This window comes from Labrus bergylta, chromosome 24 (assembly GCF_963930695.1).
Source record: "Labrus bergylta chromosome 24, fLabBer1.1, whole genome shotgun sequence".
Lineage (NCBI taxonomy): Eukaryota > Metazoa > Chordata > Actinopteri > Labriformes > Labridae > Labrus > Labrus bergylta.
In genome coordinates this window covers 8,890,485-8,904,580 of record NC_089218.1, presented here as the reverse complement: position 1 = coordinate 8,904,580, position 14,096 = coordinate 8,890,485, and the positions used below count along the sequence as shown (strand labels likewise).

The 14,096-nt window shown below is 40.8% G+C and overlaps 2 protein-coding genes across 2 annotated transcripts; one reads left to right on the top strand and one right to left on the bottom strand.

The window, feature by feature from the left end:
* Positions 1-328: 328 nt before the first annotated feature.
* LOC109990156 (receptor activity-modifying protein 1) lies at positions 329-8,053 on the top strand. The gene is made up of 3 exons (XM_020642165.3): positions 329-593; positions 2,184-2,322; positions 6,759-8,053. The coding sequence occupies exons 1-3, from the start codon at positions 539-541 to the stop codon at positions 7,012-7,014; spliced, it is 450 nt and encodes a 149-aa protein (XP_020497821.1). The 5' UTR covers positions 329-538; the 3' UTR covers positions 7,015-8,053.
* A 647-nt stretch (positions 8,054-8,700) lies between these two features.
* LOC109979007 (putative methyltransferase DDB_G0268948) lies at positions 8,701-11,804 on the bottom strand. The gene is made up of 6 exons (XM_020628128.3): positions 11,617-11,804; positions 10,923-11,080; positions 10,566-10,779; positions 10,355-10,458; positions 9,865-10,002; positions 8,701-9,312 (listed from the first exon to the last, which is right to left on the bottom strand). The coding sequence occupies exons 1-6, from the start codon at positions 11,722-11,724 to the stop codon at positions 9,225-9,227; spliced, it is 810 nt and encodes a 269-aa protein (XP_020483784.1). The 5' UTR covers positions 11,725-11,804; the 3' UTR covers positions 8,701-9,224.
* Between the last annotated feature and the right edge of the window lie 2,292 nt (positions 11,805-14,096).

Here is a 14,096-nt window from a genome sequence, read left to right as displayed (position 1 = left end):
CGTTTACTAAAAAGTGTTGGAAAAAGACGGAGAGGATGGACCTTTACGACAATTGGGGGGGTTTGTTGAAAGACCAGGGACACATATTAGTTTTAGAAAAAACATGGTAAAGTGGATTTTGCATAACATGGTAAGTGACTTAAGTGACTTTATTGAGACTTTTTACAATGCTTACCACTTTAACATAATTTATTATAACTTATATGCTATACAAATAAGGGCTGCGTGTCCCTGGTTTCATTTTGACTGGCACTAAATGTGTCCACTGACTTTGTTTCGTCCCCTGTGAGAAGCTCCATGCTGTTACGGGATCAGATGACAGGCAGGGCTTCTATGATTAGGGCTGTGAGGCGGCCACTGTGCAAGGTCAAGGTTTTTTTTTTTCACGCACAGTTGCCGCCTTCTTTTTGACCGCACAACAGGAGCTACGGTTTCATTTGTTTGCGATGTTGTGGTGCAGTTTGTGAATCTGGCTTTAAAAAACTGAAGGAATAGTGAGAGAGATATGTGCAGTTGATCTCCAGAGAGGGAGCTGAGCATGGCTCTGGAGAGCGCGTCACTCCTGAAAGTGGGACTGGTGTTGTTGTTGGCAGGTGAGTGTCGGGGATTTGTAAAGTTCTTCCATATAACTTAAAGTTAACTAGTTTTATCTATCTTTGAGGGAGAATGCATTTTGGATATCATATTGGATTTTATTTTATTTTAATATATTTGTATCAGTATATTTTTAAAGTCAAAGCCTGTGCATGTGTTGTGTTCATATATCCTGTTTTCCTTGATTTGCTATGAGCAGCTGGATTCCAGATGATGGTTCGGTTTTATAGATTAAGTGGGGGCTCTCACCTGAAGGTGTCCGAGGACCAGCTTCAGACAACAGTCCCCATAAGGACTGAAAACAAACGCTTGTGTCTAGGGAGGACCGGTGTGTCCAGCACTTTCCTCTTCTCAAAAGCTACTATCACTGTGATTCACTTTCACCCCGAGATGAGTGTGAGAATCTGAAAATGAGCTTCTCATGCTGAGCAGCACAGCAGCTGGTTAAACATGAATGACATCTGAGCTGGAAAGATCATTTCATACCCCATGGGCATCGTTTTTAAAAGTCCATAGCTATCGACTCAGTGCAGGCAGAATTCAAGACACTGGCTAAACTGATGGGTGCTTCCTCGACCCTAAATGTCTACAAACTGTAAGCCAATAGCAGCACAGTAGCATTTGTAATGTTTTTGCCTTCATTCTCCTGGAAATGGAACAGGGAATGCAATGCTGGTAGGCAGCCAAGTTTGACGGCATCTTTGAACGCTTGAATGTCAGATCTCTCTGAGAGCGTCTGCCAACAAATAGATGGACGGACAGGTGGAATAGAACATCCTTCAAACTAGGGACGAAAATGAAAACGCTAACAGACACAATTCGAATTTATGTGTGCAGCTTTACAATGTGTGTGAACGTCTCATAAACATTACCTTAGTTTTTTTTATTCAAGCGCCTCAAGCCTCCGTTTGAAAATGTAAAAATGTGTGAATGTTATGCTGCCGGGGCTCCCATTTTTCTTTTTTTCCTGTAGTGTCTCATTTGAAATCCTCTTGTCAACAGTCTTCCTTTGAGTCTCTGAGAGCCTGGAGCTCCAGCTGAGACAGAGCAAACATAATAGGCACACAGTCGGACCTTATCAGGCCAGCACAGACTGAGATCCGCCATGTTTCCCGATCGTAACAAAACAACCTGTTCGTTCCACACGGGCCTTTCCCGCCAGCTTATGAGCCTCCTCTCTTACTGCACTGCTCAGTGGTGTTACATTCCGCTCAGAGTCCTGCGGGACGGCTGCGGACTGCCTCCACGTTAAGAGGCTGTTTACACGCATCTCTGAAGTAAACAAATGGGATTTGGATCCGACTGCAAATTAAAATCTTTTTCTTGGGCAAAGTAACAGCCTAATCGGGAAGAAATGGTCCGATAGGAATAAGCATTGCCAGGACATGACCTTGTTTGTTGCACATTCCTAATTATCCTAATTGAGCCCTGCAGATAACCCCTGCAGTGCTTTGAAAAAAGGTTTGTATCTTTACAACGATGCTGAGTTGCAATCACCACATATCACCGTGAAAGAATTCTCATCCACAAATGAATACCTTGATGAATGCCTTTTGTTTCTTTTGTCTCCTTTCTCTTTGCTGCTTTAGCTCTCGTCCTGCCTTCGGTGTCCGCCTGTAATGGAGGCTTCTACGAGAGGATGATCAATGATTTTTGCCTGGCTAAGTTCAGGTTCGACATGGCAGGACTGGACCCTGGCCTGTGGTGTAGCTGGCCCCATACCACAGAGTGAGTTGAACTACTGGGTCATGCAAAAAGAGAGGGCAAAGTGGTAATAAAAGGTTATCAATGGGGATAAAAGGAAATACCAGGGAAGTAAGAAGTTCCTACTCGTGTTCAATTTAGTCAAAGAAAATTCTATTTATGGCAAAAGGGTGGGTACAACTCTGTTGACAATGCCCTTAATTAAGTTAATTAAGGTATTCCCAGAGCAATTTGCAAATGTCTTAGAGTTCATTTCCAATCTCAAAGGGGTGTTTTCAACTGGAGCATACAAAACGCCTGGGACACTTACTTGATTGAGAAAGAAGCTGAGTCCCAATTCAGGGGCTTTCATCCTTTGCCCTCTGCACACCGATCGCGCCAAAGCCGCAAGCGCCGTTTTCAAGGCTCCTTCAAATGTGGCTGACAAATGCATCTTCCTTTCCCTCGCACAATGAAGGATTCATCCCGCGTTTCCTTCATGGCTCAATAAATCCCACGATTCCTTGTGCACCAATTCAAACAAGCTGGTGGACTCTCAAGTGGCCGGGTAATAGAGTTCGAAATGTAAGCAATTGGTTTAAACTCAATCGCTCAAAAGCTACAGATATCAAAAAAATGGTTCTGGTGTAACTGTCGAGATTGTGAGGCGACAGGGAGCTTGGAAACAAAAGGGTAAGGTTGAAACAGCTAGTGACACAAAAGCCTCGGTAGACCAGTCTGTCTCATTTCAGTTCAACCTGAGCGGGCTTTGGGGCTACAAAGGCTGGGTCCTTGGATGGTTACTACCCCTGTAATGAGACACAGCGGAGTGTTGTAGTGGAAAGCTGCCAGGCTAAGCTAGGTCGCTTTTATCAACATCAAATTCATAAGCCTTCTAGTTCAGACTTTTGACATGACATGATTAAGAATCCAACATTTACTATAACACTACCACCCAGGAAACTTCCATCCAGTTAGACTTACACTGACCAAATGAGGGATTTAGAAAGTTCAACATTGGTGACGGTCATCTTGGATATTTAGTTAATGCTACAGCTCTTAAACCCGCCCACATTAAGATTGACAGTATTATTGGCCACCCAAATCAAGTCAAATGGAGATCAGTCTGAGCAAGGCAAATAAAACATGAGCGTGCACACTATAAAGGCATTACGTGCAGCACACAGAATAGTTTGTGAGCAAAGCAAGTTTTTTCTCCCTGGAGGACAAGTGGTTTGTGCTAGAATAATGTTGTGAGTCTTGACTTATGCTACCCACAATATGTTGCCCTGACACTATCTGATGCGGTTTGCCTTTAGGCCATCACAAACTCCAGTCCATGTTTCAACAGTCCCATCGCACGGTCACGGCCTTTTAGTGCCTCTGCTGAACATTATATTGTGTGTTTGTGTCAGATTGTGTCTCTGAGCGGTGCTTTCTCCAAATACTGGCAGTCAGAGGATGAGTCAGACAGGAGGCCCACAGGAGAAGCTGCTGTCAAAACTGTGATTTCCCTCCTGGCTCACTGTCCTCCTCTTGGTCCAGCACATAATTGGTGGTAGTGTGAGATTGTGTGTGTGTTTTTGTGCATTTGTAACTCATCATATAAAAAATAATCTGCACTGGCACATAGTGGGTTGGCAGTTGCGTCACCAAACTCCTAGCAACAATTTTTGTCAAGGTCCACTGGAGACCTGGCTGTGCACCCAATAAATAAACCATGCAGAATATAAAATAGAACAACACAAATAAGCCTTCTGAGCGCATGCAGACCAATTTAGAGACACTGAAACCAAAAGGCTATGATTGCAGATTGGTTACAAAACAGAGGTAAGACAAATTGGTTAAAGCACAACTGGGACAGTCTACAAGCTCTTGGCTCAATCTGTGAAGCAAGAATCTAATAAATGAGTTAGTACAGTGCAGAGGGGTACCTGCAGCTTCACATTTTGACTACTTGAGACATTGACCTAGCTGTTTTACTTCATTACTTGGGTGAAAATTGATTGAGAGGTGTGCTTCTATTTTCTGCAGCTGGTCATTTCTGGCTGTTTTGCTGTTTACACTGGCAGCCTGTATTAATCAGAGTATGAATAATTCTAATTAGTCAAGTGGGAAATAATAAAAACACTCACATCTGTGCATCAAGTCCAGTACATTGGGGGGGCGTTGTTTTTTATAATGTGACAGTGTATTCACTTTGACATTCAGGTGAGATCCAAACAGAGCAAAGGGACATATATATTAATACCGGTTTTATGTTTCATTGTATGCCATCCAGCACCATAAATCTGTTCCAAGTTTGTCACAGTCAAAACAATATGTCTGCCAAGAAGAGGGGAAAAGTCTTCTCATTTATGAAACAGTTCAACTAAAGGTTTCCATAGGTTTGGATACCAAAGATCCAGTGCAGTATTCCAAGAAAGAATATCCTCTGATTTAAAATATTCTACTTGTTTATTCTTCACATAAAGTTAAGGCTTATATGAAACTAATTACACACATTATCTTTGCAGTCCTTTAACTGCGTCTGACTCGGATGACACAACACCTTGCAATGATATCTAATATAAAGCGAAAGAGTTTCATATGTTTAATTAAGGAACGACTTCTGGAGAAAATATGGTTCATTTTGACTCTGCTAGCTCAGCTGTAAGCACATATTGTACTTATTTGTTAATGGTGTCGGTCTTTCTCCAAGAACAAAGTAAGCACCCTCTGTGAGTTCACCTTAATCACAACTAAGACCCAAAGACAATGTAGGTGTGCTCAAGAGTAATGCAAAAGTTCACTATTGAAGGAATGTGATTTCAGTCTAATTAACACTTGAGATTTTAGTGCCAAATTTTGATTTTGCAATCAGATTATCGTAAGGATTTAAAAACCACTGAATCTGTTCATTTGGAATGTGTGTGTTTTTGTGTAAGTGCACATTGGTGTGTGGGTGTACTGTGTGTGATACTCTGTTTGTTTGCAGCTTTTCTCGATACTTTATTCCCCTCGTGAGAACTACTTGTTAGTTTGAGACTCAAGAAACAAATTATGATTCAAAATAGAACAAGATTGCATCATTAGCATGTTGCATTGCTCAAAGCAACACAATGACAGCAGTACTATGTATTGACTGAAACACCTTCCAAAGTCAACATATGTAAAAACATGCTTGTGAGAGCCGCTTGGCTTTAACCTCAAACTTTTACCCAAACAAGTCCAATCCCTAATCATGACCTCAAGCACTAGTCCACATCCTACGTTTTAACCTCTGAATTTAATCCTAATTCTGATCTGAGGTGTTACAGCGGCAATGTGAGTTTCAGAAACAGCTTCAGGTGGTGATGGATTGCTCGAAGAAGCATTAAAGTGTAGGGTGGAAATCTACAAGTCATTTGAAGTACAAATGCAGACACCAACAACTGGACTCTGCCACTCACACAAAAAACACACTGTATAATTCTGTACTTAAAGGGACAGTACATACATCAGTTCACTGGTATATGTGTGACTATAACTTCAGGCAATTCCTATTTCCAGAGTTTATGTGAAATGTATTTTATGCTTCAAAGTAATGAAAACATAAAAGTTAATCCTGCACCTACCATCTGGCCTTGAGGGTGGACTGCTTTTGGCCAAATCAGAGAGTGGATCGCTTCTTCATCCAGGTTCATCGGGTCTACTTCCACGACTGCGCCCTGACCGGCCGGCTCCTCCACGACCCGCCAATCATGCATTTTTTAATTGCAAAAACGCTATTATTTAAGACAATTTTAAAAAGACATGTTTTGCCCATAATCAAATAACTCAACTCAATAAACTTGGATCAAATCAAATTCTGGGGAAGAGGAGGAGCTAAAGAGAGGCCCAGAGATCATTATTTTGATCCAGCGTTGTAACCTTGAGGGGCATGGAAAAACAAAGTTGTGTCACCAACAAGCTACAGCACATTCAGACTAACCCGTGAGACTTTCATTTGTACATTGTGGTGGTTGAAGTATTTAAACCTTATAATATTGATCTGTTATTAAAATAAGAAAGGGAGGAGATAATATATTAAACGGTTGATACAACCCTTGGAAAGTTAAAGTTGAAAGGTCCTTTATGGGGTTTTCTGACCACTTGCCCACTTGGCCTTCAGCTATGCAGTTAAACACAGCAGCCATCAGGAACAGAATCTCTACTGGTATGGGGCAATGCTGTTGGTATGCGTCTCCATTTCTCCTGCCCTCTTCCACCTAGCAGTTAAATTTAGCTGCAATAAGCCCATGAGTAACTCTAGATGCTTGTTTGCCTATTTTCAGACCAACAGGAATCCCTACTCTGGTGTCAGTCTAAAAGAAGACGTTTCAAAGGACCAATGAGAGGCTGTAATTTTTGAATTGTGTAACTCAGAATGGAGAGAATGGATTTTGAAATTTCACTTGTTCTTTTTTTTACTTTGTGGATTCATTTAGGTAGACTTAAATGTGTGTTGTCGCCCTCTACAGGATCTACGAAGGTCTTACAAACTGCACCTACCAGGTGGCCTTGAGGGTGGACTGCTTCTGGCCCAATCAGGTAGTGGATCGCTTCTTCATGCAGGTTCATCGGGTCTACTTCCACGACTGCGCCCTGACCGGCCGGCTCCTCCACGACCCGCCCATCGGCATCCTCGCCCCGTTCATCGCAGTGCCAGTCCTGATCACGCTGCTCATGACTGCCCTGGTGGTGTGGAGAAGTAAACGCACAGAGGGGGTTTTATAAAGTCTGGGTTTTGGATGGATGGACTCATTACAGACAGAAACAAAGCGTAATAGTGTTTTTTTTTTGTTAATTTGTTTAATAAATGCACTTACTCACTGTTATTCACCATATCAGCTGACATTTTCCCCCAACATCACTGAAAGCTGAAATGTTAATATTGTACTGCCATGCTTTTGTTTTTGTATGACAATTGGTTAGATGTTGCACAGCAAAAGCTTAAGTTGGTGTTAAATAACTTCCTTGATAACATTTGCATTTGATTGAGTAACAGGATAAGATAGGAAAGGTGCAATTTCAAGAAAGTGGTCAGCTGGCAAGCAGATGTTTTTGCTTGTTTTCATGAAATTAGTTTTTAGCATTAACATTTGATTGAGTTACAGGCTTACTTTCTGGCTAGCAGTAATATAAGCTAACAAATAATGTCATCTAGCTGGTTAGACAGTAGCTCTATTGTTCACTAGGTAAATACAGTATCCTAGCTAGCAGTAGGTTAATGTTTGCTAGCAAACAGAAACTTTTTTTTACACCTTTCTCTTTCATACTTTATTAATCCCTTGTTAGCTTACGTATTGTTTGCTAGCAAGCTGCTGGCTTTGCATGTGTTGAATATGTTCAGAGATAACATTTGATTGTGATGATACAATGAAAGGTGTAATTTCTAGCGAGCAGAAATGTTAGCTAGCTGTCAGGAAAGTTATCAAGCTAATAGTGTTTTTGTTGGCCAATTGTTGTGCTTTTTTCTTGAAATGTGTCGCTTGCTAACATTAGCTGTTGTGAGCTTGCTTTTCATACCAAACAAACATTTTAACTTCAATGTGACCAGAAACTCCTCAAGGTTTGTATGATCCATTATCCAGTAAGATGATTATAAATTAAGGAGCATTCAAATGAGGGCTGCTTCCCATGCAACATGTGGGTGTGACTTCAGAGTAAAATGGCCACTTTGTAAATTTTGTGCATTAGATGAAAAACTGACTGCAGCTGTTTGACCTAACTGTAATAATATGTCATAAAATCTCTATTTGGTATAAAATGAGAATTTATCCGTGCAGTCACTTGTAGCGGATAAATGTCAAAATTTGTCAGGGGAAAATGACTACGCCTTTGTGAGTCAAGGGATTTTGAGGCCATGCATGTTAATTACCATCTGTTCTCGTGGCCCTAAACAATCTGTGAAAGCATAAATAACACTGGAGAGGAAGACACTCAGGGAGGCACGAAGACTTGGATGAATGACTGGTATAAACTTGGAAAGGAGAAATGTGAGGAAAAGGAGTACTGGGGGGGAAGTGTCAGTGTCCTTTAATGTTTTTGTTTTTTTTTAAATGAGGAAAGACAAACCCAATGGTGGTTTGATTCTCTTCAGAAATCATCTGCTGTCTTTAAGACTCTTAGAGAAAGATATTAAATGACATTATTTTTTATCACAGCTTCAGATGTAGACTTGAAAAATTGACAAATTAATTATCATCAAATACACTTAAATTCCAAACAGAAAAAATATATTAATGTGCAAGAATAATTGATGGTTTAGATTGTAAGCATCAAAATATGGCCATCACTTTGATTGTACATAAGGCACCAAGTGGACTTCAGCTGGACACTCTTCCATCACTTTATGACAGTGCTCCATCTAGTGTTCAACCTGAAAAGCTTTGTATTCACATACAAATTCAAAATCCCGGACATCATTAAACATGCAACTTTATGTCCTATATCTGTATTGAAAAAGATTTATACAACATGTTTCTTTTAAAAGGATGCAACTTTGTATTTTAATGCAATTTCAATGTCAGAATAATAGCAAAACACACTGGGCTGCATAGGTTTTTGTTAATACAACCTACAGCTTTGGTTTCCAAACTGGGACCCAGAAATGCCATGATATAGTAATAGAAGTTTATTAATCCAAAATAACAAGTCCATAAAATGATACAATACATTTAAAAACTCTTAAAACATGGTTGTTCCATCCAGTTCTATATTTTTGTGCAGCTTTTTATTAACCATCTTGAAACATCCATCCAACAAAGATTGGGAGGGTATCTTGTAATTCTTAGGAGTGGGTTAAGAGCTTTTAAATGCATTTCTCTACTTGCTATATCATCACAATATAAGGCATATTTGCAATTTTACAGTTGCTAACAAAGGATCACAATAAGCCTTTTGGTTGGTTGCTAATGGGCACAAGATACAGTAAAAACGTTGGTCTAAGGTTTGCTGGCTAACCAATAGAAATACTTCACAACAACTGTAACTTCGGTTTCCGGAGAAGACGCCTTCATGGCAGAGAGCAACCTGGGGGAGAACAAGAAGAGACAAAATGATTTAGTATTGAAACTTATTGGATTATTAGCAAAATAGTTGAAGTAATATATTAGCTGAGACCTCTAAAGTCATTCCTTAACACCATGCAAGACTAAACACAGGTCAACTCTTCCCAGACAAAGAGAGCCGAGCTGTGCGTAAATCTTCCACAAAGTCTGATAGTAATTAAATACAATGTCATACTTTTTTTTATCCATGTGAAAGTTATGGCTCAGCACTTCCCCTCTATATATTTTGCTTGCTGGGCTATTCTGTCCTGTCAGTGGTAGGGGAATTAATGGCGTCTATATTATCAAAGCAGTAAAAGCCTTCAACAGTTAAGCTTAGTCAAGCAATGTTTGGCTTTTCTGATTAATGCCCAAGACTGTGACAGTATTCAAAGACGAACTTTCAGCAGTTTTTGATGGTGATAAATGCTTTTGGAGAGGGAGATTAGGAGATCAGCGTCGTGCTGAGGTGAGGGCTCAGGGGCCAAAAGTTAAAGATTAGACTTGTGGATGGAGTTGGAGGTTAATATCTCACTTGTTCCTGATGTCGTCAGAAAGACGCTCGGCCTCGGCGGGGTCCTTTTTGCGCAGTTTCTCGAAGGAGGAGAAGGTCTGAACCATGCCGATGTAACTGCTCAGTGGCAAGGTATTTTTTACCCTGAAACACTCATTCCTGCACACAAAAACGTAATAAAACCATCAAATACATGTTTCATTGAATGTAATCTTGTGAATGATTTTTGGGGGGGAATTGGAGAGGCATGAGGAATAAGAAACACTCTTCTATCCCTTGACTACACACTGAAATGCCCCCTGAGCAGGACCCCCAACTGCTCAGGTTTAAGCTGCTCTGTGCCAGATAACTCCCAAATGTCACAGCTTATACATGTCTGACTCGAATGCTTTACTCCACCAATCCATGGCTGTAGGAACGTTTTCATTGCCTTTAAAAGAAAAACTCGTACACAGAACACATGAAACATTTTCAGTGAGATCTTTTTGTAAGTAAAGTCCAAAACACTCACCATTCTTTGTCTTGGTAAGAGCAGGACTCAAGCATGTTTAAGTAGATCTGCCTAGAGCTCGATCCTATGTAGGGATCTCGAAATGGAAGCAGGGCAGCATAAAACTGATTCAAACAAGGAAGGGACAGGATTTAATGACCAGTATCGGATAAAAGCTGAAAAATGTCCAAACTTTTCCTTGTTCCAAATGTCTAGTAACTGTATTATGCACCTCTTTACAAATGTCATTGAGCGTGTCCGAGACGTCCCCAAACTCCAGCTCCATGTCCATGGTGTAGCTCAGGAGAGCCAGGCAGCCTCCTGGCCTCAGGACCCTGTCAGCTTCCAGGAGGAACTTTTGGCGGTCGAACCAGTGGGCCGCCGTCATGGCCGTCACAAGGTCGACCTCACCGGAGGCGAACGGCAGCTCTTCTGCTGGACAATGCCTGGAGAGTGGTCAGAAAAATGTAACGGGAAAGAGGAAGAACTCTGGAATCTGGAAAAATGTTTCCAACATCATGATAATTAAAAAAAAAAAGGCCATCTTGGAAATGCTAGTTTCAACTCTGACACCTTCCCTCCGTCTCACCTGTACGATACATTTGGAGGGTTGCTATTGACCTGCGCCATCTCCAGCTGGGCCTTACTGATGTCTGTTCCAACAACCTTGGCGAAATGTGGAGCCAATAGGATCGTCCCCTGACCAGAACCACAGCCTACATCTACTGCAAGTTTGAAGTGGTTGGTCTAAAATAAGGAAAGTTACATTCATATAACTACTTCAGTATCAAATCTCTACCCCGAAATCTACCTCAATCAAGACAATTTTGCATTAAAAAGTTACCAAGTCAAGTCAAGTCAAGTCATAAGAACCCTTCCTATCTTACCCTCCAACACAAACTTTATGTAACAATACAGTTTACATTTTATGTCACATTATTGTTTCAATTAATCATTAAACTGAGATTAATCACATCTTCAGTGAAACATTAAGTGCAATGATTTATTGGTGTGGCTCAAAAACTTTGACCTTTAAGCGAACAGCTCTTCCTCTCCTAAAGATGAAACCCATTGAACTGCTTTAGAGTCACCACATACCAAGAAACGTGTTCATGTAAAGTGAATGTCAGTTGGCACTTTAATTTAGATTTGTCTCTTGTTTTCAAGAGCTGTCAAAAAATAACCTAACCTAAATTAGAAGTCTTAAAGACACCATAAAACAGCATCAAAACATACACATGCATACCCTATTAGAAGTTGAAACCCCTAACCTCCACACTTACCCTCGTCTCCATGAAGCTCATAATCCTGCTGATTAGTTCATCGGGTGCTACTCTGTACTGCAGGTACGCCGCTGCATGATCTTTCCCCTCAAAGAGCTTCACAGCCATTTTTCCGGTGTCAGAGTGCCAAACCTACCAAATACTATGACTCTGCAGTTTGAGCTCGTCCTTATAAGAGCACCAAGTTACACATTAACTTCCAGAGCTGAAACGGTCCCTGCTTTTCATGCTGTGTCTCCTGCCAGAAATAAACTTTTTTTTGCATGAACAGTTTTTGCATGCACTTGCTTGCAGAGAACAGCAGATGGCAGTAAATGCACATGTATTAATGCTTTAGCGCTGAAAGGGAAAGTAGACCTCCTTACCGTTGAGCCACATAGTATTCACACATTAGTTTCTGCACTGAAATCATCAGTTTATTTCCTCATTTAATCTCCCTTTGCGTGGTTTCTTTGGCATACTGATGTACTAGCCTCGGGCTACATGATAATAGGAATATTTGGAGAAAAGAAATGTGTGGATAAAAATATATGTCTGATTAATTTATACACTAGAATGATGCCATGTCTCATATAATCAAAGCTTTTCTATTTGGATTAATAATTAGGCTTTGATTGATTTATAAATCTGTTTTTGACTTATTATTCAAACATCAAGCATACACCTTCAAGCATATTTGTAAATTATTTACGCGGTATTCCCTGAAAGAGTCTTGGACGTCTGATTTAAACGTGGCCTAAGTTTACAAACCGAAGCGGAGTTTCCCAAGGCTCCATTCTTGGCCCTCTTTTGATCCACATGCAGGGTAAAAAGTTGGATGGATGGATGGAACTAATATTTATATGATTCAGACGGCTAAGTCTATATGTATATTCATGTAATGTTTTAAAGCATTTAAAAAAAAACTATTTATGTCTAAACCTCCTAAACAGTCGCTGACAGATTTCCCCCCTATATTTTCTGCCTAATCAACAAGCATTGATCCTTCCCATTCGCCTAATCAATATCCATTGTCAAATATGCTTTGCAATTTGGATTGTGTTAACAAACGGGGGGTGCAGAAGCCACAGGAGCACCAACCTCTTAACCCCACCATGTTGCTATGTGCTACCCTGCCTTGTGTAGTCCAATCAATCAACTTTGATCAAAACTGTCAGCTCCGCTCGAGTCAAAACACTGTCTACTGCATGTGTGTGTGTGTGTGTGTGTGTATGTGTGTAGTGAAAGCATGATGAACAGGCTTTGGTGGACAATTTCGTCTTCCACAAGCCTACCCAGACTTAACCGTTTTATCGCACAGTCTTTACCACCAACTCTCATTGAAGTGTCCTCGCACATCTCTGCAAAACGCACGCGAACAGAAGCCATTAAAAACACAAAGTCAATGGGCTCAGACAAGCCGCCTCATGTATTGCTTTAATATCTGCAGGCATTCCAGACACGGTAAAAAGAGCTATGGGAGCTCTTCCATCGACTGTGACGAGCAGTGTTGCTAATGCTGCATGGGGGAATTCTCCTGGAAGGCAATCACGCAGGTAATCCACAAGAGGAGGAGTACAAAATATACCAAATAGTGTATTTAAACTGCTTTTGTCACAAAGGCAGGTGCAGGGAAAAGAATCCTGATTTCACCCAGTAAATAACAGTTTGACAGAGTGTAAGCAGACTCTCTTAAAAAAAAATGCATTTGCAGCCTAAAATAGCAGCTGTAGTAAATACCTGTGCATCTTCTTTCTTCTGACAGCGCCAGCACAGAGACATGCAGGGTAGGGGGATGGATAGATGGGTATTGCGAATGAAATCCCACTTCCCCGCGGAAATCTCAGCAGGTAAAAGCAGATTGCAGCTGTTGGATGAAATCCATGAATTTCGAAAACAGTCTCGTTGCCGCATTGACAGCCAGACATTTTTGGGGGGAGAATTTGTCATGGATTTTGAATGGGTTTCACAGCCCCCCTGGGTGCTTAAAGACACTTTTTCAATAAGGTAGCACGGAAATCTACAAATGGGAAACGGAAGGCATCAGAATTGGAGCTCTGAAGCGGCTTGGAACAGTTGTTTTTCAATATGTTTGTTAAGGAACATGAGCTAAAAGATGTTGTGTTAACTGTGAATATCTTTGGAGAAATCACTAAAAGAGGCAAAACCTCATGAAGCTATATTCTCTTTCTATCTATTAAGACCAAAAAATATGGTGACGGTTTGCTTGGGTGCTCAGGTGATCTTGCCCAGTAATTAAACTGCATGAAGTATGATAATAGACTGATCATTCTCATATTAACATGAAATGGAGAGGACTGATAATGAATTCAACTCAGCAATCTGCGAGCAGAAAAGAGAAAAAGGACGCGTCAAACTTCTCCTGTGTTTTTCTTTTCTTTTTTTTTATTACGGCACTGTGCATTGTGCCAAACGGCGGTCGCAATCTCTGCGAGGATATGAACATCTTAAATCCTTACCCATTAAAACTTCACTCGAGA

Bases quoted from the DNA above. Each gene is read 5' to 3' on its own strand.
- LOC109979007 (XM_020628128.3), bottom strand. From the start codon at position 11,724: ATGGCTGTGAAGCTCTTTGAGGGGAAAGATCATGCAGCGGCGTACCTG. The intron at 11,081-11,616 runs GTAAGTGTGGAG...TCCTTATTTTAG, and splicing joins TGAGCTTCATGGAGACGAGG to ACCAACCACTTCAAACTTGC. The intron at 10,780-10,922 runs GTGAGACGGAGG...ACCACTCTCCAG, and splicing joins CCTCCAAATGTATCGTACAG to GCATTGTCCAGCAGAAGAGC.
- LOC109990156 (XM_020642165.3), top strand. From the start codon at position 539: ATGGCTCTGGAGAGCGCGTCACTCCTGAAAGTGGGACTGGTGTTGTTG. The intron at 594-2,183 runs GTGAGTGTCGGG...TTGCTGCTTTAG, and splicing joins ACTGGTGTTGTTGTTGGCAG to CTCTCGTCCTGCCTTCGGTG. The intron at 2,323-6,758 runs GTGAGTTGAACT...CGCCCTCTACAG, and splicing joins AGCTGGCCCCATACCACAGA to GATCTACGAAGGTCTTACAA.